General features: G+C 39.9%; 5 protein-coding genes across 5 annotated transcripts; 4 read left to right on the forward strand and 1 right to left on the reverse strand.

Annotated features, from left to right (window-relative positions):
• The first annotated feature begins 4584 nt into the window (after positions 1-4584).
• On the forward strand, positions 4585-6588 carry LOC146905355 (uncharacterized). The gene is made up of 2 exons (XM_085728521.1): positions 4585-5966; positions 6195-6588. The coding sequence occupies exons 1-2, from the start codon at positions 4585-4587 to the stop codon at positions 6586-6588; spliced, it is 1776 nt and encodes a 591-aa protein (XP_085584647.1).
• Positions 6589-8143: 1555 nt separating this feature from the next.
• On the forward strand, positions 8144-9079 carry LOC146905356 (uncharacterized). Its single transcript, XM_085728522.1, has one exon. The coding sequence runs from the start codon at positions 8144-8146 to the stop codon at positions 9077-9079; it is 936 nt and encodes a 311-aa protein (XP_085584648.1).
• A 2119-nt stretch (positions 9080-11198) lies between these two features.
• LOC146905357 (uncharacterized) lies at positions 11199-13499 on the reverse strand. Its single transcript, XM_085728523.1, has 2 exons — positions 11903-13499; positions 11199-11293 (listed from the first exon to the last, which is right to left on the reverse strand). Exons 1-2 carry the CDS (start codon positions 13497-13499, stop codon positions 11199-11201), a joined length of 1692 nt encoding a protein of 563 aa, XP_085584649.1.
• A 3960-nt stretch (positions 13500-17459) lies between these two features.
• Positions 17460-17975, forward strand: LOC146905358 (uncharacterized). Its single transcript, XM_085728524.1, has one exon. It carries the CDS (start codon positions 17460-17462, stop codon positions 17973-17975), a length of 516 nt encoding a protein of 171 aa, XP_085584650.1.
• An 8254-nt stretch (positions 17976-26229) lies between these two features.
• LOC146905359 (striatin-like protein) lies at positions 26230-26932 on the forward strand. Its single transcript, XM_085723796.1, has one exon. It carries the CDS (start codon positions 26230-26232, stop codon positions 26923-26925), a length of 696 nt encoding a protein of 231 aa, XP_085579922.1. The 3' UTR covers positions 26926-26932.
• The last annotated feature ends 639 nt before the right edge of the window (positions 26933-27571 follow it).

Here is a 27571-nt window from a genome sequence, read left to right on the forward strand (position 1 = left end):
ACCAGGGCATTAAGCCCCCATCTCTAAGGTCAAAAATGGACCTGTCGGGCATTAAGCCCCCATCTCTAAGGTCATAAAGGACCTGTCGGGCATTAAGCCCCCATCTCTGACTATGCTATGCAACGACACGACTCTAAAGCAACAACTTCGTCTTTAATGACAAATTCATTAACAAATTATTCACAAGGAATTCTATACATCAAATTCTTTCAAACCAAATCAAGTTAGATACATCACAACATAGATTAAATACCTATAAACACCTTAATTAAACCCATAGTACTCAAGCTTTGAAGTTCGGAGACAATCTATAGGTTTTGGGTTAGTCTTCATAAAATTTCGCTAAGACCTCCTTAGAGTATTTTTGTCATATCTTAAGATCTAAAAATCATTTTCAAGTCAACCCAAAGCCATTAGAAATCTAACTCAATTATCTACAACTTTCATGTTTACACCGAAAGCTAATTCAACACGGAAACGGGTGAAAAAGACACAAGATCGCAAAAATCAAAGTTCTGACAGCACGCAACGAAAGCACAATAAGCAGTCACCCATGAGGGGCTGCCTTGCTGCGCCCAGGCACTGGCCAGCTGCGCCCAAGCGTGGCCAGGCAGTAGCCAGGGACCTGCGATACAGCTCTGTGCAGTCCCATTTTTTTTTCCGGTTTCATCGTTTCGTCCTTAAAAACCTAACCGTTACCCCGAATCCGATTCCGTTTTCGCCTACGCATTCTATTCGACAAATCCTATTATAATTTATTGAAAAATCATATTTTTAAATCTCCAAAACAGCTTATCCCAGAATCACTTCTTTCTCAAAAACACTTAAAATCACTTTTTCTCAGAATCTCAATTTTCATCAACCCAACCCCAAAACTGGTTCTAATCATTGTACTATGAAAGTTCGAAGGTGTGAACTCTATTTTCCTATATCAATTCAACAGGTTTCTATCATCTAATCAACCATTCCCACTCAAACCCTAATTCGACAGGAATTAACATCTATACGTTTTCTATGACCGATATCACGTTTTTACATCAAATTACTCAAAAGTTCACTTAAATCTTACATTTTTGATGATTCTTTACCTAATTTCCAAATTCCTAAAACTACCACAATTGACCAAACTTCATGAATCAAACTTGATACTAATGAGAGTTAGTCTCACCCTTACCTTAGATTATTTTTCTGAATTCCAACGGCTGCGTTCTTCGTTCTTAGGGTTCTCGCAGATTTCTCCTCTTTTCTCCAATTGTACGTGTTCTGATTTTTCTTGTTCTCTAAACTGACTCTTAACCCTATCTCTAATTGCTCTTCTCCCTAAAAACTACTCTCTTCCCTAATTACCTATTTATTTCTAATAATTATAATTCTCCCCCACATAATAATGATATTAATACTTATAATATCAACCATTAATACATATATTCCACCAAAATATATAAATCACACAATATTATACTAACATGCAATAAATCAATTAAATAATAAATATTAAAAATAGGGCGTTACAACTCTCCCCCACTTAGAATATTTAAGTCCTCGTAAATGTACCTTGTTCAAACAACTCTGGGTAAGATTCCCGCATTTTACTCTCCAATTCCCACGTCAAACTTTCACCAGTTGCTCCTTCCCAAACGACCTTCACAAGAGATATTTCCTTGTCTCTAAGCCTCTTCACTTCACGACCTTCTATTCTCACTGGTAAGGTCTCGATGGTAAGGTTGTCCCTTACTTGTACATCATCTCTTGGAATCACATGGGATGGATCCCACACGTACTTCCGAAGTTGCGACACATGAAACAAATCATGCAAGTTTGAAAGATGTGGTGGTAAACCCACCCTATAAGCAACCGTTCCAATCCTTTCTGAAATCTGATATGGACCGATAACCTCGGAGTCAACTTCTTTGACTTCAATTCACGTCCAACACCTGTCACAGAAGTGACTCTCAAAAACACATGGTCTCCTTCCTGAAACTCAAGATCCTTCTTGCGCTTATCATGATAACTCTTCTGTCTATCTTGCGACTCTTTCATCTTTTCTCTAATTAATTTCACCTTCTCGGTAGTCTGTTGGACAATTTCTGGTCCCAACACCACACTCTCACCGGATTCAAACCAACACAACGGAGTTCTGCACCTCCGACCATACAAGGCTTCGAAAGGTGTCATTCCAATACTAGAATGATAACTGTTGTTGTATGTGAATTCTATCAGCGGTAGATAACTATCCCAAGTTCCACCTTGCCCAAGTACACAAACTCTCAATAGATCCTCCAGCGACTGAATCGTACTTTCCGTCTGTCTGCAGATGGTATGCTGAACTCAACTTCAAATTAGTACCCAAGGCCTCATGCAAACTCTTCCAGAATCTAGACGTAAACCTCGGATCTCTGTCTGACACAATGCTCGATGGGACACCGTGCAGCTTCACAACATTTCAAATATAAATCTCTGCCAACTGAGACACAGGAAAAGTGATATTAATCGGAATGAAATGAGCCGACTTCGTCAATCTATCAACAATCACCCAAATAGCATCATATCCTCTTGGAGTATTCGGCAAACTTGTCACAAAATCCATGGATATACTATCCCATTTCCACTCTGGAATATCTAGCGGTGTCAACAACCCAGCAGGTTTCTGATGCTCAACTTTCGACTTCTGACAAGTCAAACTTGCATACACGAATTGTGCTACGTCGCGTTTCAAACCAGACCACCAAAACATTTTCTTCAAATCATGATACATTTTCGTAGCTCCTGGAGGAATACTCAAACTACTTCTATGGGCCTCCTTAAGGATCATCTTCTTCATCTCATCATTATCAGGAATACAAATTCTCCCTCGAAACCTCAACACTCCTTGATCAGCAACCTTAAAGTCACTGTCTACAGCAGGATCGCTTGCAACCATTAAATCTACCAACTTCACATCTACTTTCTGAGCCTCCCTGATAGTATTCAGAAATTCACTGTTGATCTTCAACATCCCCAATTTCACACTCTGTGGCGCTACTTCACAAACCAAACTCAAGTCTCTGAACTGTTTAAGCAATTCCATCTCTTTAACCATCATCGCCGACAAGTGTAAAGTATTTCTACTCAAAGAATCCGCAACAACGTTAGCCGTCCCCGGATGGTAATTCAACCCAAAATCATAGTCTTTTAGTAACTTAAGCCATCTTCTCTGCCTCATGTTCAACTCCTTCTGATCAAACAAATATTTTAGACTCTTATGGTCACTAAACACTTCGAATCTAGCACCATAAAGGTAATGTCTCCAAATCTTTAGTACAAAAACAACGGCAGCCAACTCAAGATCATGAGTAGGGTAATTACGTTCATGAATCTTCAACTGCCTTGATGCATACGCCACCACTTTACCATCTTGCATAAGTACACCACCTAAACCCAGCTTGGATGCATCGTGTTGGATATTTGTGTGCTGGCTTCACTTTTGCCTAAAACAAATATTCAATTCAGATGTGGAACACAATGTTCCAACATCCAGACCTGGTATGTACGTTCTATGCTTTGCCTATGTTTACGCACGCGCTTGCTTAATTGAAGGAATCCACACCAGCATGTGTTGGTATGAATCGTGTGCAATTATGATGAGATTAGAACATATTTGATTTCTTAAGGAATTGTTAAAATGACTTAGGAAAGTATTTTTAAGGTGACTTTTAATGAGCCTACTTTCTAGGAGTTTCCATATTCGTCCATGTTGCTTAATCAATAAGTCACTGATCCGATCTGAAGCAAGATTGAAGGAATGACACGTCTTGCTTAAGTATATAAAGGAGGCTGCAAGACCTGAAGAATCATAAAAGACATTGGTTTACAAAATAGAGTTTTGTTTAGGTTTTGAGTCTTATATCTTGTGAGCCTTTTGTGTATCATCTTGATACATGTTTAGGACTGTGCTTTGAGTTGTAATACTGTATACTACTCCGAAGCTTTTAAGCAAGGAGCTAGGTAGATTGTGAACTACATCTAAGCTTTCAAGCAAGGTTACAAGTTGTTATTTTTGAGGATAACCTCATTTGATTTGAGTCTGTAATTTGGGAATCACAGGGGATTGTGATCTGTTGTAAGGGAGTGAGATGGGATCTCAGATCTAGGAGTTCCTAGGTTGAAGTCTAGTTGGGGTAGGTCCTAGGTCTTAAGTGCAAACGTGGTTTGCTGAGAGCTTTTGAATATGGACTGCACTAGTGGATTTCCTTCCTGGCTTGGTAGCCCCTAGAGTAGGTGACGTTGCACCGAACTGGGTTAAAAATTTCTCTGTGCCTCTTTTCTTTCCTTCTGTTATTTTTACTTTATTATGTTTATATCTGTTAGCTTAATGTTCTAAACATCATATACAACATCTGGTTTTTCTGTGTACTGTGTTGGAACATCGTTTGGAACATCGTAAGTCTTACGTGCAGAATAACAATTGGCATCAGAGCAGGCACCCTGCCTGTTATTGGGTGAGATCCAGAGGAGATCTATTCTTGCAATATGGAGAAATAAGGAGGTTTTGTTAACAGACCACCAGTGCTAGATGGAACCAACTATGATTACTGGAAATCTCGAATGAGTGTTTTTCTTAAATCTATTGACAGCAAAACTTGGAAAGCAGTGTTAGAAGGTTGGGAACATCCTGTAGCACTTGACAAAGATGGAAACAAGACTAGTGTTCTGAAATCAGAAGAAGATTGGACTACAGCTGAGGATGAAGCTTCTCTTGCAAATTCTAAGGCTCTAAATGCTATCTTCAACGGGGTTGATCAAAATGTGTTCAGAATGATTAAACAATGCAATATTGCTAAAAAGGCATGGGAAATTCTAGAAATTACTTATGTAGGCACCTCAGGAGTGAAAAAAGCTAGATTACAACTTCTAACCACTCAGTTTGAAAAACTGACCATGAAGGAAGATGAGAGTATCCAAGAATTCTACATGAACATTCTTGACATTACTAATGCTTTTAATACTCTTGGGGAAAAGATGTCTGAAGAAAAACTGATCAGAAAAATTCTCAGGTCTCTCCCTAAAAGATTCGACATGAAAGTCATTGCTATTGAAGAAGCTCAGAACATTTCTGAAATGAAGATAGAAGAGCTCATTGGATCTCTTCAGAATTTTGAAATCATCATCAACAATAGGGTTGAAAAGGAAGTTTTCTCTACTGGCATTAAAGAAACTCAAGGGAATCCTGGAAATAATGAAAACTTGACTGAATCTGTAGTTCTCCTAGGAAAACTGTTCAACAAAATTGTGAGTTTGGCAACAAATAGTCAGAATACTAGATCCAACATCAGAGAAAAGCAGAAAGACAAGGAAGATCAATGTCGTGAATGTGGAGGTTTTGGTCACATAACAACAGAATGTACTAACTCTTACATGAAAAGTTTCAACAATGCTTGGTCTGTGAAAGATGGGTGTGAAAGATTAAATGAAGGTATGTTCTCTAGACAAGTAACTGCTCTAACAGGAAAAATCTACTCTGATGATGAGTCATGTGATGAAGAATTGGAGTATGATGATTTAGTTACTGCATATAAGGATCTGCATACTAGAAGCACTGAAATCTGTAAGATGTTAGGAGAACAAAAGAAGATAAATAATCAACTCATTGCAGATAAAAATGCTCTTCTGACAAAGTTATCTAAACTCAATGATGAGGTAACATGTTTAAACTCACAAATTGGAGAGTTAAAAATACAAGTTGAAAATGAGTCTATATTTCTGAACAATGCTGCAGAAGGTGAAGGCAAGAGACAAACAAAAGGTATAGATTTCAATTATCAATCTCTAAATCGAAAACAACGCAACAAAAAAATTGCATATGCTGTGGAAGATCATGGATTGATAAGAAAAGAAGAACCTAAAAGGCATAATAAGGTTATAGACTCTTCAGGGAATGATGGAACCTCTGATAACAAGACTATGTTGGAACCTTCTCAACAACATCTGTATGAGAAAAGGAGAACTCGCCCTTGGATCTATCATCATTGTAAGAGAAAAGGCCACATTAGACCTTTCTGCTACAAACTATAGGGTTATCCAAGTAAATTCAATCACAAATGGATGCCTAAGAGTGACAATGTTGGCTTGGTAGGACACACATCTAAAAAGTCAACATTAAAAGAAGTTTGGTATTTTGACAGTGGTTGTTCCAAACATATGACTGGGAATGACAGATATTTTGAATACATAAGACCTTATGAGAAAGGGTATGTAACCTTTGGTGATGATGGTAGGGGAGAAATACGAGGTAAAGGTAAGTTGATCAGTAATGAGCTACCCAAACTTGATAATGTATTATTTGTTGAAGGACTCTTCTCAAATTTAATCAGTGTGAGTCAGCTGTGTGACCAAGGTCTGGAGGTAAGATTCAACAAACTTGGATGCAGGGTAACAAATGAGGAGGGACTAGTTCTTATGAAAGGAAAAAGGACTAAGAATGACTGCTACAAATGGATCCCAGAAGAACATGTTGACATGTTGGATAGGATGCTGAAACATCAAAAAGATCAAAGGACATCACACTCTCAAGAAGTAACAAGAGGATCACAAAGAGGCTCACCTCTATAAATTAATAAACTTCAAAAAAATCTAAGTGGAAATCCTAGAGAAGAAATCAGCTGCATCCCCATAGAAGAAATAGTAAGTGATGAATTTGAAGAGTTGTTGGATCTCAAAAAGTTCAAAAAATTAAAGGACAGACTGGACTTTACTCTAAGGAAGAGGTTATAGCAGTTAACTAGGGAAAAGCGTGCAAAAGAAAGTTGTGCTTCAGGTTACTTATTAGTGCACGCATATTTAGGCGGTTTTTCCCAATTAACTTCCCTCTCTCTACCAACCGCAATCATATCACACATATCACTCCTAACCCTTGTCATTCTCTTCTTTCTCTCAAAACCTCTCAAAACCGTTCACACTCTTTCTTCTCCAAATCAATCTTCAATTTTCTTTTCTCACCCCATTCGATATCATTTTTTTTTCACTTCGTCATGAAATTCAAAAAGGACACCATTGTTTCTTCTGAAATGAAAGTCGCCGCTCAACATGAAATCAGTTCCTCTGCTCCTAAGATGGTCAAGCCACTCAACATTGTCCCTCCTACAAAATCTATGAAGAAAACTGTTGAGAAGTCCTCCACTAAGAAGAAGAAGATCACAAAGAAGGGTGAATCCAAGCAAGCCCTAACCATGACAGATCTCTATGATAAGGAGAATCCTTTTAAGGCGACGGAGAAAGGTTCTGCTGCTAGTGAAACTAATGCTGGTGACGATTCAAAGATTTCCTCAGATGTTGCAACACCGAGTCGTGAGAAAGGTAATCCCGTTTCTACTCAAATTCCTGGTGAACTTGTATTTGATAGAAAAGTAGGGTTAGAAGACCTGAATGATGCTATAGAAAGTAATGAGAACATGGATTTAGATAAACCGGAAAAAGAAACTGGTACTGAGGCCTCTGTTGAAAATACTAAAGAAACCCTAGGTCAAGAGAATGTTGAACCGGATGTTAGCACATCCCTGGGTCAACTTGCTAAGTCATCTGGTGAAGAAGAGGATGTGAGTGTTGAAAAAGTACCTAGTGTTGAGTCAGACTCTGAAAAGGATATTGGTCCCGAAAGGACTGTGGAGAAAGCTCAAACAGAAGAAGGTAGTGTCTCTGGTGATGGTTCTAAAAGAAATAATGAAGAAGCGGAAGAAAGTGATAAAGATGTGGTAGATGTTGATAATAACATGGCCAAGAGACTAAGAAGTAACAAAGGTAAGGCTGTTCCTGCTGTTAGCCAAACCTCAAAGAAGACTGATACCACTGTGACTGAAACACCCAAAAGAAGGACAAAGTCTGCTGGTGTTGGCCCAAAGAAAAGTTGGAGTAAAGTGATGGTGAAAGCTACTGCTGGAAGTTCGAAAAAGAGAAAAGTTGTCTATTCAAGTGAATCTGAGTATGATGTTGAGAAGGATGTTCCAAACATCATTCCCTCTGACTTCAAGAAAACTGATAAGAAAGACCTACAGGTTGTTGAAGACGTGCTCATCTTCCAAGCTATGCTCAGAGGTGGAAATTTATTTACCACAAGAGACTTGCTTTAGAAAGAGAACTGAGTGAAAAGACCTTTAAGATTGAAGAGGTAATGAGTTTGATCAAAGAGGCTGGTCTGGAGAAAACAGTGTGCAAGCTAGGAGAGTGCTATGAAAAGCTGGTTCGAGAATTTCTGGTAAATATTCCCAAGGATTGTGATAATCCTCTTAGGAAAGATTATCAAAAGGTATACGTTAAAGGAGATTGTGTCAACTTCTCCCCGAACATCATCAATAGCTTTCTAGGTGTCGAAGGAGGTGCTGCTGAGGTGGAAGCCACTGACAATCAGATTTGCAAAGAAATCACAGCCAATAAGGTGAAAGTTTGGCCAAAGAAAGGGAAGATTTCCTCAGGAAAATTAAGCATGAAGTATCCTGTTCTGAACCAAATTGGAGCTGCAAACAGGGTTCCCAGTACTCACTCCTCAGACATTGCAACAGGTTTGGGTAAATTTATTTATGCCATAGGAACTAAAACAAATATGGATATTGGTCGTTATGTGTTTGAACAAACTGTAAAGCACGCCAAAACTGATGCTGTCAGGTTCCCAATTGCTTTTCCTACCTTGCTTTGTAATATTATGCTTAGTCAACATCCTGGTCTCATCTTTGCTGATGGTATGCCAATGAAGAGGGAATCTCCTCTTACTTTTCATCAGAAACTTTTTGGAGATAATCATGCTCCAGATCTTGTTGGAACATCTGCTTCTGTTCCTAGTACAGCTATTATGACAAAGGAAGGGATCATTGCAGCCTTGAAAGACACCTGTGTTATGCTGGATGAGAGGAAGGCTAAGTTTGAACTGATGATCCATACCCTGGAAGGAAAGGACGCTGGTACAGAAGATAAGGAGGCTGAGAGTGAAAAGGAAGATGATGATGAGGGTGAATCTGAGAAAGAAGATGAAGAAACAGAAAATGAAGATGAGGAAGCTGATAACAAGGATGAAGAAGAAGCTTCTGGGAGCAGCTCTGAGGCAGAAGAATAATTTTTTTCTGTTTCTTTTGCTATGTTTGGATTCTTTTTGTTTTATGGGCTATGCCCTGGATAATTAGAGCACTTTTGTGCTATGGTCTGTAACAGCATATTGTTCTTTTCCTGCACTTTTTGTTTCTTTGTACTCTTGTGTTGAACATCTTTGCAATTTGAAGACTACTTTTCATCTAAGTATATGGTATTCTTAAGTTGACATATTTTATGGCTAAAAAGGGGGAGTAAATATCTATGCCATGATTGTCATGTTTGTTATGCTCTTATGAAGACCTCCTGAATTGTGGTCATATGTGCCTGTTGATGTTGAGACATTCTGAGGGATGTGTAGTCTTTCCTGTTAAGACAGATCTGTTTATGCATGCACGTTTTCATATTGATCTAGGTTGAGTAAGTTTTTTTTGTATGCATGAATTCAGGGGGAGTAAGAAATATTTGTTTGTACTCTTTGAGGGGGAGTAAACTTCATGTGTCCCTGAATGTTCTTGTGGATGTTGGAACATCCTGATGGTTTGAGCTACTGAGTATTTTTTCTATATTTCTCTAAGTAGCGTGTTGTGACAGTTGACTGTCTGTCTAGGATGTACAGGAATTTATTTTTCCTTATACGTCCTTTGCTGCAAGACTCTGATTTTTTCTCTGATACCTTCTAGTTTCTCTTGTCTGCTTGATTCCATGTGTTAATTGTTGTGTGAAAATATTGGAAGCAGAATCTGAGACCTGTAATATATTTCTTCCATGTCCTGAAGATTATGTGTGGTGACTGAAGAACTATATTTTGGTATCTTTTAGAAATCTGAGAATGTGAACCTTTCTTCAAGGAAGATTTTATTTGTGAAGATTGAAGGAAAGGTTGCGTATGCTATCTCTCTGTTTTAACAGGTGTGGGATGAATTTGTTTTAGCCAAAAATTTGCCAGAGGGGGAGATTGTTGGATATTTGTGTGTTGGCTTTACTTTTGCCTAAAACAAATATTCAATTCAGATGTGGAACACAATATTCTAACATCCAGACCTGGTCTGTACGTTCTGTGCTTTGCCTATGTTTACGCACGCGCTTGCTTAATTGAAGGAATCCACACCAGCATGTGTTGGTATGAATCGTGTGCAATTATGATGAGATCAGAACATATGTGATTTATTAAGGAATTGTTAAAATGACTTAGGAAAGTATTTTTAAGGTGACTTTTAATGAGCCTACTTTCTAGGAGTTTCCATATCCGTCCATGTTGCTTAATCAATAAGTCACTGATCCCTGAAGCATGATTGAAGGAATGACACGCCTTGCTTCAGTATATAAAGGAGGCTGCAAGACCTAAACAATCATAAAAGACATTGGTTTATAAAATAGAGTTTTGTTTAGGTTTTGAGTCTTATATCTTGTGAGCCTTTCGTGTATCATCTTGATACATGTTTAGGACTGTGCTTTAAGTTGTAATACTGTACACTACTCCGAAGCTTTTAAGCAAGGAGCTAGGTAGATTGTGAACTGCATCTAAGCTTTTAAGCAAGGTTGCAAGTTGTTATTTTTGAGGATAACCTCATTTGATTTGAGTCTGTAATTTGGGAATCGCAGGGGATTGTGATCTGTTGTTAGGGAGTGAGATGGGATCTCAGATCTAGGAGTTCCTAGGTTGAAGTCTAGTTGGAGTATGTCCTAGGTCTTAAGTGCAAACGTGGTTTGCTGAGAGCTTTTGAATACGGACTGCACTAGTGGATTACCTTCCTGGCTTGGTAGCCCCCAGAGTAGGTGACGTTGCACCGAACTGGGTTAAAATTTCTTTGTGCCTCTTTTCTTTCCTGTCTGTTATTTTTACTTTATTATGTTTATGTCTGTTAGCTTAATGTTCTAAACATCATATACAACATCTGGTTTTTCTGTGTACTGTGTTGGAACATCGTTTGGAACATCGTAAGTCTAACGTGCCAGAATAACACATCGCAATAAACAACAAAAGGTTCGTCAGACTTTGGCAAGATCAAAACTGGAGCCGTCGTCAATTTCCGCTTCAATTTATTAAAGCTACTTTCACACTGACCATCCCACACAAAAGCTCTACCTTTACAGGTCAACTGAGTTAACGGGAGTGCTAACTTGGAAAACCCCTCAATAAACCTTCAATAATAACCTGCTAGACCCAAAAAGCTTCTAACTTCTGTAACTGACTTTGGAGTCTCCCATCGTGATACTGCATCAACATTAGATGGATCCACTGCAATACCATTACTATAGATAATATGGCCAAGAAAACTTACTTCTTTCAACCAGAATTCACACTTAGACAACTTGGCATATAACTTCTTTTCTTTCAATACTTGCAAGACAATCTTCAAATGCTCAGCATGTTCTTCTTCAGACTTTGAATATATCAGAATATCATCTATGAATACAACCACAAAACGATCCAAATAGTCATGAAAAATACGATTCATGTAGTCCATAAACGCACTTGGTGCGTTAGAAACTCCGAACGGCATTACATAATATTCATAATGTCTGTAACGTGTCCTAAAGGCCATCTTCTGAATATCATCATCTTTCACTTTAATCTGGTGATAACCTGACCTCAAATCAATCTTGCTAAATACTCGTGCACCCACTAGCTGATCCATCAAATCATCAATTCTTGGAAGGGGATATCTATTCTTTATCGTTACTTTATTCAACTGACGATAGTCTATGCACAATCTCATGCTCCCATCTTTCTTCTTAACTAGCAGCACCGGCGCTCCCCAAGGTGACACACTTGGCCTTATGAACTTCTTATCAAGCAAATCTTCTAACTGTTTCTTTAACTCTGCTAACTCTGAAGATGACATACGATAAGGCGTCATAGACACAGGCTTCGTTCCTGGGACAAGATCAATGGAAAACTCGACTTCTCTCTCCGGTGGCACGTCAGGAATCTCATCAGGGAAAACTTCTGGAAATTCACACACAACTTGCAACTTATCAATTTTCGCCTGGTTCTCAACGGACAAGAACGCCATCAAAGAAAACAGTTGGCTCCCATCAAGCACCAGCTGCTTCAACTGCTTAGTAGTTATGAATTCCGCTTCTGCTTCTTCTTCTGGAGAAGAAAATCGCACCGTCTTGTTGAAACAATTTATGTGAGCGCAGTTATACTCTAACCAGTTCATACCAAGAATCACATCCATTCCTCTCAATGGCAAACAAATTAGATCCATAGCAAAATCTCTACCGTACATAGACAAAGGACAACTCAAACACACTCGAGAGGTAGTTATCGAACCATTAGATGGAGTTTCGACAACCATCTCTCCATTCATTGGTGACACATCAAGACTCAACCTCAAAGCACAATCAGCAGCAATAAAACAATGTGTAGCACCAGTATCTATGATAGCAATTAAAGGAATACTATTAATGAAACAAGTACCTCTGATCAAACGGTCTTCACTAGCTGTCTGAGTACCAGCTAAAGCAAACACCTTACCCCTAGTCGGGGTCTTCTTTGGTTCTGTACACTGAGCAATAATGTGACCCTTTCCACTGCAATTAAAACAAATAATGTCGTCATTGTTGCATTCTGAAATTGTATGCCCCTTGACGCCACAACGGAAACACCGCTTCACCTCATTAGCACCACAAGCATTACTCTTGTGACCTTTTTCTCCACATTTGAAGCAAAAAACCTCAGCAGGAGTCTCATTCTTCTTAGGCCTTATCTCATCATTCAAACTTTGCTTGCCTTTATCAGCTGGAACACTATAAGGCTTCCCACGATTTTGTTGCTGCTTACTCCTCCTCTCATTCATAATCTTATAGTGAGCCTTTGAATCATCTTCATAGATCCTACAGCTACTCACCAATACAGAAAAATTACGGATCCTCTGATAACCAATAGCCTTCTTGATCTCGGGACGCGGACCATTCTCAAACTTGATGCACTTAAAGAACTCAGCATTCTCAGCAGTGTAGTGTGGATAGAATTTAGCTAACTCCACGAACTTGGCAGCATACTTAGTCACAAACATATCACCCTGCTTCAACTCTAAAAACTCAATCTCTTTCTTCCCGCGAACATCTTCCGGAAAGTATCGGTTCAGGAATTCTCTCCTAAACATAGCCCAAGTAATAGCAGCACCTCCATCCTTTAACATGGGTCGAACACTCACCCACCAGTCATCAGCTTCTTCCGCCAGCATGTGAGTACCAAAACGCACCATATGAATGTCCATACATTGCATGACTCTGAAAATCCTCTCAACCTCCTTGAGCCACGTCTGAGCTCCATCAGGGTCATACCTTCCCTTGAAGGTAGGTGGATGATTCCTCAGAAAGGTCTCCAGCATCCTCACACCGTCATTACCACCAGCCTGTTGTTGTTGTTGTCCCACAACTTGAGCCATCCCTTGCAATGCAGCAGCAAGAGCAACATCATTTCTTCCAGCCATCTTAGTTCTCTGCACCACACACAACAATCAGAATAACACAATAATGATATTCCAACTGCTAGACGACACTACTGGACTCAACTACTTGGCCGGACGGACCGACCTGCTCTGATACCAATTCTAACACCCCGTATTCCCAATATAAATAAATATAAAGAATATTAGAGTTTCTCATCAGAAACGGAGCATCGCATTCATCTTACAACATTATCCACAATTATAATAATAGAAAGTACTATTTATTAAAATTACCAGCCTTTATAAAAATCCAATAATCATATGCAGCGGAAAAGTTTTACATCATCTTATAAAATCCTTAGCACTAAAGGCCAAAACTTAACATCTCAAAATAGTCTTCATGAAATTAGTCCAACAATAATAAAAGAAATACGTAACAAGGAAAACAATGCATCAAACAATCCCCATCCCGTTACGTATCAGAGCATCCTAGACGACACGACAGAGACCACTCGCAACTGCACTATTCTTCGCTACCTGCAAGTTACTCATACGAAGAGCAACATTTTCAAGCAGAAGGGGTGAGATTTCACATTCATTAATAGCAAGTAAAAATTCATAAAGAATAATCAACAACATATATATTCATCATTATATAACATCAATTAATAGCATCCATTAATGTCAGAACAGCAACAACATCATCAAGAACGACAACAACATCTTAAGCAATCATCATTTATTTCATGTTAAGACGACTCTACAATGCAACAACAACTCCTCATCTTAAACAACAACATCTTAGACAACTTCAATATGCATGTGGTACCACCAGGGCATTAAGCCCCCATCTCTAAGGTCATAAATGGACCTGTTGAGCATTAAGCCCCCATCTCTAAGGTCATAAAGGACATGTCGGGCATTAAGCCCCCATCTCTGACTATGCTATGCAACGACACGACTCTAAAGCAACAACTTCGTCTTTAATGACAAATTCATTAACAAATTATTCACAAGGAATTCTATACATCAAATTCATTCAAACCAAATCAAGTTAGATACATCACAACATAGATTAAATACCTATAAACACCTTAATTAAACCCATAGTACTCAAGCTTTGAAGTTCGGAGACAATCTATAAGTTTTGGGTTAGTCTTCATAAAATTTCGTTAAGACCTCCTTAGAGTATTTTTGTAATATCTTAAGATCTAAAAATCATTTTCAAGTCAACCCAAAGCCATTAGGAAGCTAACTCAATTATCTACAACTTTCATGTTTACACCGAAAGCTAATTCAACACGGAAACGGGTGAAAAGACACAAGAACGCAAAAATCAAAGTTCCGACAGCACGCAACGAAAGCACAACAAGCAGTCACCCATGAGGGGCTGCCTTGCTGCTCCCAGGCGCTGGCCAGCTGCGCCCAAGCGTGGGCAGGCAGTAGCCAGGGACCTGCAATGCAGCTCTGTGCAGTCCTATTTTTTTTTTTTTTTTCCGGTTTCATCGTTTCGTCCGTAAAAACCTAACAGTTACCCCGAATCCGATTCCGTTTTCGCCTACGCATTCTATTAGACAAATCCTATTATATTTTACTGAAAAATCATATTTTTAAATCTCGAAAATAGCTTATCCCAGAATCACTTATTTCTCAAAATCACTTAAAATCACTTTTTCTCAAAATCTCAATTTTCATCAACCCAACCCCAAAACTGGTTCTAATCATTGTACTATGAAAGTTCGAAGGTCTGAACTCTGTTTTCCTATATCAATTCAACAGGTTTTCATCATCTAATCAACCATTCCCACTCAAACCCTAATTCGACAGGAATTAACATCTATACGTTTTCTATGACCGATATCACGTTTTTACATCAAATTACTCAAAAGTTCACTTAAATCTTACATTTTTGATGATTCTTTACCTAATTTTCAAATTCCTAAAACTGCCACAATTGACCAAACTTCATGAATCAAACTTGATACTAATGAGAGTTAGTCTCACCCTTACCTTAGATTATTTTTCTGAATTCAAACAGCTGCGTTCTTCGTTCTTAGGGTTCTCGTAGACTTCTCCTCTTTTCTCCTCTTTCCTCCAATTGTACGTGTTCTGATTTTTCTTGTTCTCTAAACTGACTCTTAACCCTATCTCTAATATCTCTTCTCCCTAAAAACTACTCTCTTCCCTAATTACCTATTTATTTCTAATAATTATAATTCTCCCCCACATAATAATGATATTAATACTTATAATATCAACCATTAATACATATATTCCACCAAAATATATAAATCACACAATATTATACTAACATGCAATAAATCAATTAAATAATAAATATTAAAAATAGGGCGTTACAACGGCTGATATGCCTGGAATCGACCCTAGCGTCGCTTGTCACCAACTGACAGTAGATCCCGGAGTTAGTGCTGTAGCCCAACATCGTAGAAAGCAGTCTCCTGTAAAATCAGAGGCTGCAGAAAAAGCTGTAAAAGACCTCCTAGAGCCAAATTTTATTTCTGAGGCCAAATATACTACCTGGCTCTCCAATGTTGTACTTGTCAAGAAATCTAATGGAAAATGGCGTATTTGTGTCGACTATACCGATCTTAATAGGGCCTACCCTAAAGACACATATCATCTTCCTAACATCGATAAGCTCGTGGATAATTCCTTCGGCTACAAACTTTTATCCTTCATGGACGCCTACTCTGGGTACAATCAGATACCCATGGCTGAAGAAGATAAAATGAAAACAACCTTCATGATCGAGTCAGGGAACTATTACTACAACGTAATACCCTTCGGTCTCCGAAACGCGAGGGCAACTTATCAACGAATGATGAACAAGGTCTATGACAAGGTGCTTCTAGGCGACATTCTCGACGTATACATGGACGACATGATGTTAAAATCCCAACAAGAGATGGATCATGCCACTCATCTTAAAAGGGTGTACGAACAAACTCGGAAGTACAACATGCGGCTCAAACCAGAGAAGTGCACCTTCGGAGTCCAGGCGGGTAAGTTCCTTGGTTTCTACCTTACATAAAGAGGAATTGAGGCGAACCCAAATAAATGCCGCGCATTTACTGAGCTCCCAACACCCCACTCCAAGAAGTGCATCCAAACACTTAACGGGATGCTAACTGCTCTCTCCAGATTCGTGGCTAAGTCCTCTCAACACGCACTTCCTTTCTTCAAGCTCTTGAGGAAAGAAACGAAGTTCGATTGGACAGACGAGTGCGAGAGCACCTTGAAACATCTTAAAGAAACCTTCTTTACATCGTCGATGCTCTCGCGACCCGACCAAGGTGAAGTACTGTACCTATACCTTTCTGTTTCCTCTGACGCGGTAAGTGCCGTCCTCATCAGAGAATCGGCGGAGGGTCAGAAACCAGTATACTTCACCAGCAAAGCTTTGCTAGGGCCCGAAACAAGGTACCCGAGAATTGAAAAGGTAGCTCTCGCTCTCCTCACAGCCGCCTGAAGACTGAGGCAGTATTTCCTAGCTCATATGGTGATAGTCTGGACAGACCAATCCATCAGACAAATTTTGGTTCGCCCTGACGTAGCTGGCCGGATGATGAAGTGGTCACTCGAGCTATCCGAGTTCGACATACATTAAGAGTCCAGGAAGGCACTCAAGGCACAAGTGTTCGCTGACTTCCTCACTGAAATGACTTTCCCAGCCAAAGATAACTCCGAGGAATGGACCGTCTTCGTGGACGGATCATCCAATTCCAAAGGAAGCGGGGCTGGAATCATTGTAGAATATAACAAAGGTATCACTGTCGAGATTTATCTTGCTTTATCTTTTCCTGTAAATAATATCACTGCAGAGTACGAGGCCTTCTTGGCCAGCTTACGAACCGCCCAAGATATGGGGCGAAAAAGGTAAAAATCTTTACCGACTCGCAACTCGTGGCTTCCCAAGTCACATGAGAGTTTCAAGTGAAGGAAGACCACCTCTAAAAGTAAGTCCAAGTGGTACTAGAGAAAATGAAAGAATTCGAAACTGTCAAAGTAATTCACGTTTCCCGCGTACAGAATACTCGAGCAGATATTCTTTCAAAACTCGCAAGTACGCGGACTGCAAATGGGAACAAAACCGTAATACAAGAAGTCCTCAACAAACCAAACATCCAAGACAAAGGAACTCAATCTCAAGAGATCAACTCGATCATCGGAATGGAAGACTGGAGAGGACCTATCTCTCGATACATAGAGAATGGAGAACTCCCTTCCGACCCACACGAAAAAACAAGGCTGAAACGAAGGGCCTGCTCATTCACTTTGGTAGAGGGAACCTTGTATAAAATAGGCTTCATCACCCCACTTATCAAGTGTTTAGGACCTAACGAGACCCAAGAAGTCCTCGCTGACGTTCACGACGGCATATGCGAACAACACCTTGGCGCCAAAGCTCTCGCAAAAAAGGTCCTACGAGCGGGATACTATTGGCCTACCTTGTTGAAGGACACTCAAGATTATGTGAACCTTTGTGATAAATGCTAGCGACACGGGGATATGCACCTAGCACCCCCCGCTGAGCTAACATCCTTGGTTTCCCCTTGGCCTTTTGCATGGTCGGGCATCGACCTTCTGGGACCATTTCCCAAAGCCACTGGGCAGCTAAAATATCTAGTGGTCGCCATCGATTACTCGACTAAATGGATCGAAGCTGAACCATTGGCTAAGATCACAGCTAAAAACATACTCCGTTTCTTCAAAAGAAACATCCTAGAAAGATTTAGAGTACCAGCTCTGGTGATATCCGACAATGGTACACAGTTCACAGACCAAAGGTTCCAGGACTACCTAAGGAATATCGACATCAAACAAAGCTTCACCTCAGTTGAACACCCTCAGGCCAACGGCCTCATCGAAGCAGCAAATAGAGTCATTCTACGAGGGATACGAAGAAGGTTAGAGACATCCAAAACTCAATGGGCTGAAGAGTTACACGCGGTCCTTTGGGCCTACAGAACTACTCCCTATTCCACAACTGGCGAGTCACCTTTTCGACTCATGTATGGGACAGAGGCGATCATACCCATTGAGTTAACTGAACTCACATGGCGTACCGACGCCAACACTGACTTCCCAGCCAACACGACAAATCTACGTGAAGAGCTCGAATTTGTTGACGAAGTCAGGATCGACGCTTCCTTGCGAGAAGCAGCGCTAAAACAAAAGATAGTCGCTCGCCATAGCAAGAAAGTCATAAAGAGAGAATTCGATGTAAGCAACCTCGTCCTCCGGCGAAACCAGAAGGATTCTGAAGTGGGAAAACTCGCCGCCAACTGGGACGGACCCTACTGAATCCGGATGAAAACTGGGACAGGAGCTTAAGATCTCGAGGATCTCCACCAAAACGCAATTCCAAGGACTTGGAATGTCAAAAAACTCAAAAAGTATTATACTTAGAGGGCAAACAACACCAAACTACTCTAACATATATACACAGTTCTATACAACGAACTTCTCGCTCTCCAAACTAGCAAATAAACGGAAGAGGAATGTCGTGCCACTTCGAATCCAAAAAGAAAAAGGATAAGAAAAATTTACAAATCAAATTCTCCTACTCCTCAGTATGTACGCTTATCTCTGCGACATCACTGCTCGGCATGTTTGGTAGAACCCCAGCTCGCGATGGGTGATTCACGCCTCAGTGCGTTGAACTTAGAATTATTTCTTCGTTCATCCGCTGTTACACGTCCGAAAAACAACTTTGGACACATATTCAGATAAACGATCTCTTGGATGTGAAATATTTCTAACTAAGTACTCCGCATAACAGTTAGAACTCTCCTGCCCGAACTCTTCCTTGCAAAACAACACAAAGGTAAAACTTTTCATGCAAAGTAACTAAGTACCTAGGAAGAAACAGGCAAAACTCTGATTTTAACAAGTCAAAGTAGCAAGCTCGCGGGTGCACATGCGAAACTCCCCAGCCATTAATTCACTATGTCGAAATAATTACTGCCGGGGGGTAGGCCATCCCACCTCGACTACAAGCCTCGTCATCCAAAAGGCGAGCATCATCACAAAGAGCATGCAAATTGTCACATTTTGTAAAGCATACAAGATAAACAGTTCGCTCTCAATACACTTCAAACAGTATAAAGCCTCACATAACAAGCAAACAAATTCAAAACATTATACTTGAAAATAAATCATACGTTTTCAAACAAGTGTAATTGAGAATAAGCTGATTATATTATAAAGGTGCTAAAACCCCAAAGGGCGCACAATGTCATTACAAGCATGGTTAATGAAGAAGATATTAATTACAAGGCCTCATCAGGCTTGGGCTTCATCGACATGCCTGTCATCTTCCTCGAGACCGGGGGGGAAGTGATCACCCCGTCTTTCACTTCACTAAGAGGATGAATTCCTTCGACGTTCAGCTCGATATCTGGGTTCACTACCTTCAGCTGAGCCACCGCCCGATCAAAGCCAAGCTTGACAGCGTCCACCAAACTTCCTTCCAGCTCACCAATCTTGTCCACAAGGTCGGCGCGCCACAGGACAGCAAGGTCTTCTGCCTCATCCTCCCCAAGAAGATCCACCTTCTTCAGAGCTTCCTCTAAGGACACCTTCGCCTTAGCCAGCTTTCGTGAAGATTCGGCCACTTGCTCAAGAGCAGTCTGAGCCTCTGACAACTGCTTCTTCAAAGCAGCAAGTTGACGGCCACGCTCCTCTACAACAGACCTCTTGCTCCTTTGATCCTCTTCAAGAGCAGCGACCTTAGCAAACAGAGCATCCATCTCCTGCGCCAAAACATCGACCCGAACTTCACTCTCCAGCGAAGCGTTGTTCAGGGCAGCAGCGACCTCCAAAGCCTTACTATGGCCAGCTGGACCCAGGTCCTGAATGATCTTCAACTCAGGGTCATCCAGTAAAAGGGTCGACTGGGGGCCGCACAGCTCCGCCTCGGACCATACTTTCGGAAGCTGGAGGAAGTCTCCATTCTCAGAACGGACGGGAACTGCCTTGATCGGCGTGATCAGGTCCTCAGAGAGTGCTCCCACCTTCTGCCTCTTCGCAGACTCCTACACCAACTCTTCAGAAGGGTCCTCACCTTCCAAGTCCACGAAAGGATGAGAGGATGAGCCAGGACCAAAACCAGCTATAAGGTGCTCCAGGGATTGGACGTTCTTGCGCCACTTCTTGGCGGAGATTTTCTTGCTCGCCTCATTCACGAGAGCCCCCAAGGCTTTCATTTTTCCTGCAAAACAGAGAAAGGAAAATTTCGTCAAATAGGGGAAACGAAACAAGAGGACAAGTAGTCAGAAGACAAAAATAAAAATGTAAACTACCAAGGCAATCTTCAAAGTCCTCAGAAGTCAACAACACATAGGTATTGATGAGGCGGGGCTCTGTTACTGGGGTCCCGTCCGCACTCATCAATGGGTTCCCCCGTTTGTCATTTTTGACCCTACGGGGAAGAGACTGAACAAACGCCCAAAGCTGTTGACGCATGCCTTTTTCCTCATCGGTATGGTTGGCAATAGTTCTGCCAAAATCTCTCGGCTCATAGGCAAAATGGTCCTGAGACCAACACGGATGGAAGAAAGGACGGCGCTCCTGGGCACCATCCTACGCTGCATCCAAAAGATTATCTAAAGCGACCGCACTCCTTGGCCGAATAAAAAAGAAACGTTCTTTGAAACTCTAAACTTTGCCAGCAAAAATCTCAAACACCTTCTGGGTTTGACGGAAGGAACCCCAATCCACCCCCCGTTGCACGGTGAAGAAGGAGAAAAAGACATTTTTAGAAGCAGGGATACAGAGGTAGTCGCATAGCAACTCAAAGGCCCTCATGAAGGCATAAGAGTTTGGGTGAATCTGAGTCGGGGACAATTTGGTCCAACGAAGCATCTCTCGCTGGAAGTTTGAGAAAGGAAGCCGGAAACCCATGTCTTTAAAAACCACTTCATACATGGGAAAGACGTGGTTTTCATACTTCGAACACACCCGATTGGATGTGCTCGGAAGAACCAACTCCCAATCTTGCAGTTCACCGATGGTCTCGAAGGGAGCCTCACCCACACCATCGGCAGCAAAAACAGATTCTGTTTCCAAAGGCTCTTCTCCCAGCCAAGAAGCATCAGGCGCCACAACTCCCTCGTTCGCCATGAAAGACCTGAAAAAGCAAGGGAAAAAGTGAATCCAACATTCAGATCCACCCTTCCTTCACCCATCAGATTGGTCACGGCGAGGAAGGGGTGAGGCACCACAGTCGGAAGACAAAAGACAACGATAGATCTAGTTCACACATCGAGGAAACCAACTCTCGGCGAACAGACCCAAAACTTATGGATGAAGTTAAAGTCTGTCGCTAATGTTTCTCTAAATACACACAGAAAATAGACAACAAATCTAAAAACCATTGATGCACGGTGGAAGCCGCCATAGCCAACGACGGAAACCACCGAGTCAGAGTTACTTCTGCCCTATATAACTATGGTTTCTAACAACAGAAACTAAGGAAATCAAAAACAAAAAAACACACAGAGATGGATTTATCAGAGCATTACCTGTTACGATGGATGAATGGAACTTGAAAACGAGAAGTTGAAGGATTTAGAGTGACTTCGCCTTTTGAAAGAACTTTGGAGAAAAACTTCTAAGTCTCTGAGAAAGTGAAACGCAGTGATGTTTCAAAAAACATTTGGACTATTTATACTCGTTTCATAAACCACTCAAAAGTCACGCTGCTCTATCCAATACATCCCTTCACGTACAACTCTTTCCTCAAGTCACACTTCTATGGTCCAGATTCAATCAAACAATTCATCTGATGGCCCTCATCATTCATAGCAGTTCTCTGAACGTCAGGATTAAATCAACGGTGATGATGACACTTCGGAAACACAAACCGAGAACACTCTGAAGGCTATAGGTACTCAAGTACTACAATAGCCTTTACACGTGTCATGCAGGAACCAAAGGTCATGTTTCTTCAATTTTTCCCTCGAGACTTGGGCATTTATTACGGAATGATATCCGACCAAACTTCCTGTTGAGGGAATCCTTCTGTCCGATCTTGCGTCGCCGAACACTCAAATGACAGACATGACTCATCTCTTAGACTCACTCACTTAGAGGGCGGACGAAATTCTGAGGATAGCGAGCCCGCTCGCTCAATCCTCTTAACATTTTCAAATGTCCTCACAAGCGACTCCCCGGGTCAATGATACATTCAAATTTGGCGAGCAAGACTCGTCTCACCCTTGAGCAAGAGGGCACGTGAAACAAACTTACTCTTGCGGTCGGCAACGAATGATGAAAACGCCCGCACTTAAGTCATCACTCTTCAGCAAGAGTAACGACTTGGGGGGCTAGTGTTCTAGACCGACCAAAAGGATCTTTGGCCCATTACTTAGGCCCAATACAATCCAAAGCCCAAACTCCACGCTTGGCAACGTTACTTGCGACACACCCCCTCTCCGCGAGGGGGGTGCACGGAGCGAGCGAGACTGGTTCAAACGAACCACAACGTCTCTCTACATGTTCCAGCAATAAACTCTCTAGCGGTTACACTTCCCACGATTTCGTAACTGTCGGAGCCAGGTGTGCCATTACAGTGGCTCTACAGCCCTCCACCTCTATAAATAGGGGACTCACTGCAGTCCCCAAGGTAGAATCTTTTCCTCCCTCTAAACCCTCACTCTCTGATCTCTACTGACTTGAGCGTCGGAGTGCATGCAGGTACACACCCCCCATCCGCTCCAAGAAGCATTCTGACACATTTCACCACCATCACCACCACCTCATTTAAAGCACCGACAGTCACATTTTGATCAGGTACGATCACCTCTTATGTTAAAATCTACACTTTCTTCCTTTAATAACGTTTTCTTTTAATAAAAGGAAGTGTACCATGATAATGCTAACAACAAACAAGTTGTTGACTCTTTAAACAAAAATGTCTCCGAAAATCGTTTGTCAAAAAATGATGGTCAAGATTTCGGTTAACACAATACGAACAACTTGTTGTCAGGTCAAAATAATGGAAGTGCTCCTAAACAAGGTAAACGCACCAATTATTCTCCTCCTGGTCGAACTAGATTGGTGTTTTCAGGTCCTTGAAATTTGAAGTGGTTACATGATCACAACCATGGCGATGCCGGAATTATTTGTTCAACTAAAAAGAAGCGTAAAACTCAAACAATAATAATGTTGGACACCATTTCACTAGAAGGAAAGCAGGTGGTTTGCTAAGACATTCGGTGCACAGTTTGAAAAGGGTTGCTCGATTACCGTGTAAGGATAGAAAAGAGGTGCTTCATGTGTTGAAAAAGAATGTCTGTAAACGACGACATGCTATTAGAAATAAATATTTTCAAGAAAATTTTTTTCCAAGGTCTAAATCTTCTAATAGTTAACAACCTTCAGTTAATAATGACTGGAAACATTGGGCAGTTTTGCATGGTAATAGTGAGGTTGATATTGAAGCTATTTGGGGTATAAGTAAGACGGTTGGTGTTAAGCTCAATTGGGATAAAACTAATATGTTTGGTGTGTTGCCAAGAGTAGGGAGAAGAGGTAAAAAAGGTGGACGAGGAAAGGAGTTGGGGCCGAATAAGTTGGTGGGTGGAAAGGAGGGGGTTTGTGAAGTGGTGGTGGGTGTTAGGTGAGGGAGGTAGTGAGTGGTGGGGTGGGATAGGTATTTAATGAAGATTATTTCCGTGAATGTTGATGACGAGTCATCTTACGTTATTCTTAGCATGTTTTCAGATTATTTTAGTAGGTTTTACCATCAAAGGAGAAGAGTATTAGATCAATTGCCTATGATTTCGGGACATTCGTAGTATTTTCAATATTTGAGTCTGTAATTCTATTCTTTCCGAAACATAGATGTAGATGTTGATTTGTTTGAGCGTAAGTGGGATGAACTAGTGACTGAGTTTGGATTGGAAGGAAATATATGGATGTTAGATATGTATGAGAAGCTGAAGTATTGGGTTACTGCTTCTAACAACCCGTTTTTAGCTATAATTATTTTAATTATTATTATACGTGTTTATATGTGTTTATGTGTGCTTATTTGTCCTTGTGTGTATTTTATTTGGGGATTAGTGGATTTTTGGCCTAGAGGGGTATTTTCATCATTTTAGACTAATGGGTATTTTGGTCATTTGGCGAGTAAGGGTAAATTAGTCATTTTAGTAAGAAGATTATTTTGGTATTTTAGTGAGAATAGTTATTTTTACTAAGTGATAAGTGCTAGAAAGATGTAATTTAAGTGAATATTTAAAGCACATTTGTTACTTGTTTTGTAAGTAATTAAAGGAAAAGCCGAGGAATAATTGATTATTGCCTATGTTACGCTTTAAGTATCATACTTTATCCTTTTGTGCAGGAATGTACCAAAACATGGAACAAAGAAGGAAAATACAAGAAAAAGACCATTCACTCGCAATGGCTAGTTAAAGGTCAGAAACTAATGTTCCACTCGCACTCAAGCTCGCAATGGCGAGTTCATTCACTCGCAATGGCGAGTAAAGTGCAGCAGACATATTGAAAGTGACTTGACAGCACTTGGATAGTGGAGAGCAAAAGTGACCTAACTAATGGTTTATTGGAAGTGATATGTGAGCTGTGGTACACAGATTTGGGCCAAAACCAGTGGTTTTCTTGGAGTGGAAATTGAGTGGAAAACTTTGCCACATTATTTTACTTAGAATTTCACCCATTTAAGTTGGCAAAGAGTTTGTGAAAAATATAGAGAACCAGCTCTGCAGATAGCAGGCTGCCTCTTAGTTACATATTAGTAAGAGATATAGGCTTGTGCATATAGAGTGAGAATAATAGAGGGTGTGTTTTTCTTCCTTTGTTGAGACATCGCAAAGTTGTAATTCTCTCCTTCCATTCATTCTTGCAAGGCTTCCCTGACAATGAGTAGCTAAATCCTCTGTTGGGATTAGAGTTACTTGATCATAGTTAAACATGTAATTTCTTTATTTTAATATATGATTCTAGTTTAATTATTCAATATTGTTTTTATTCTCGTTCTTAATAATTTCATTGAGATTCAAGATGATTTGGACACGAACTCTTGAATCTAGAACTAGAATAACAATCTATCTTAAATTATCACTCGACACGTTTGACTAATTTTTGATAATCACAATAAATCAAGAACTTAATGCTTTTGGACATTTAGTCAGGCTGGACACGGTCGATTAAGTTATTCAATCGTCTTTGTGATCGTTTAAAGGATTTGGACACGAATGTTTAAATGATACCTTAGAGATAATGATATCACTTTGGACACGAAGGATATTGTAGAAATGATTGTGATAATATTGTCTAATATGCTAGAATTCATATATGATCATTAAGTTATTTATGTTATGCTTGATCAAGGAATCCTAATCCTAACAAGTTTCTCGCCTTATTAATCTCTATTTTATTATTTTAGTTAATTTAGTTTAAACAAACAAACAAGTACTCTTAATACTTAGAATGATATTTGATGTTGAATTATCCTTGATATCGCACTAGTCCCTGTGGAGACAATACACAAATACTTATCTTGTTTGATGCAAAACTACTTCATCAAAATGGCGCCGTTGCCGGGGACTGGCGTTTAGTTATCAAAGATAGTACGACTACTTTATCATTTTAAGCAATTGTACAAATGTTGTCAATATTTTTTTTTATTTTTGTATAGTTATTTACACTAACCCCTCTTTGTTATACAAAGAAAAATTTTTTGTTACTAATATCCGTTTCAGATTCTCTACATAAAAAAATCATGGCTGATCATGGTTATTTCAATTCCTTCACTCAATTTGAATATGAACCACATCACCAATATCAACAATATCCCTCTGAAAATGAACGAATAACAAAAATGGAAAATATTTTGAATATGTTCATGCATCAATCCATGATAAACATGCAAAATACCAACCAAAGATTACAAAATTTATCACTTCAGTTGGAATTTATGCAAGCACAGTTTAATTCTACACAAATTGTCATGGATATTCAAACCAACAATCAATCCTATCATGAAAATAATGAAAAAAATTTAGGAGAGATTGTTAAAGAAAGTATTGATGAACCAGAGGAAAATATTGTTGATATTGTTGTTGATAAAGAATGTGACAAACTGGGTTTGGGAAAAGAAATACCACACCAAGAAGAACTTCTTCAAGAAAGGTCAGATATTGAAGAGGCCAAAGATGTTAAAAATGAAGAAGTGATGAAGGTGGTAGAGAAAAAGGAATGGTTAATAAGCAAGGAAGAATCAATGGAAGCAAAGGGGAAGAAAGAGAACAAGGTTGAAATTGATCGGGTCATAGATGAAATATGTTCCTTGTTCAACAAACCAAAGTTAGGGAGGATATGGATTCCACATCAACTATATCTCAAATTCATGGGATTCCTCCCAAAGAAAAGGAGTACAAAAGATGATGTGCTTTCCGTTTCATTTTGGCCGCCCTAACCAAAAAGGCGTCAAGCTAAAGACGTAAACCAAGCGCTTGTTGGGAGGCAACCCAATTTTGTAAGTTTATTTATTGTTTTTAATGCATAATAATATTAGAGTCATGTGCATCCATCAATATATCCAAAACAGAAGTTGAAAAGCAAGAAAAAAATTCATGAAATTGCATTACTCGCAACTGCGAGTAAAGGAACTCGCAATTGCGAGTAAACTGAACTTGACTGCGTTGACCAACATTTAACTTGCAGTTGCGAGTGAAGTAACTCGCCATTGCGAGTAAGAGCAGTTTTTGGCAGTTTCGAATTTTTTAAAACATAAACTTCCACATTAATACTCTTAACCACCCATTATCATCATTTATCATTTCATTTTCGTTTTTTTTTTGTTTCTCTCTCATCAAAAATTCCAAAACTTTTTCTCTCAAACCCTAAAATTCAAAGAAATTTCTAAATCAATTCAACCAAGGTCAAAGCAAGTCAGATTTCATTCTTCATCTTTACACTTGGACAAACAGCAATCAACAGGTATGAATGATTAATCATTTTTTGCAAATTTCTTGAAAAACATGCGAAACCTTAGGGTAGAAGACTCTTATTGTTGTTCTCAATCTGTTTAAATTAAAACACCCACATGACTATAATGAAAT

Source organism: Medicago sativa, chromosome 7 (assembly GCF_051527215.1).
Source record: "Medicago sativa cultivar Bolivia chromosome 7, Bolivia_mono, whole genome shotgun sequence".
In the NCBI taxonomy this organism is placed as follows: domain Eukaryota; kingdom Viridiplantae; phylum Streptophyta; class Magnoliopsida; order Fabales; family Fabaceae; genus Medicago; species Medicago sativa.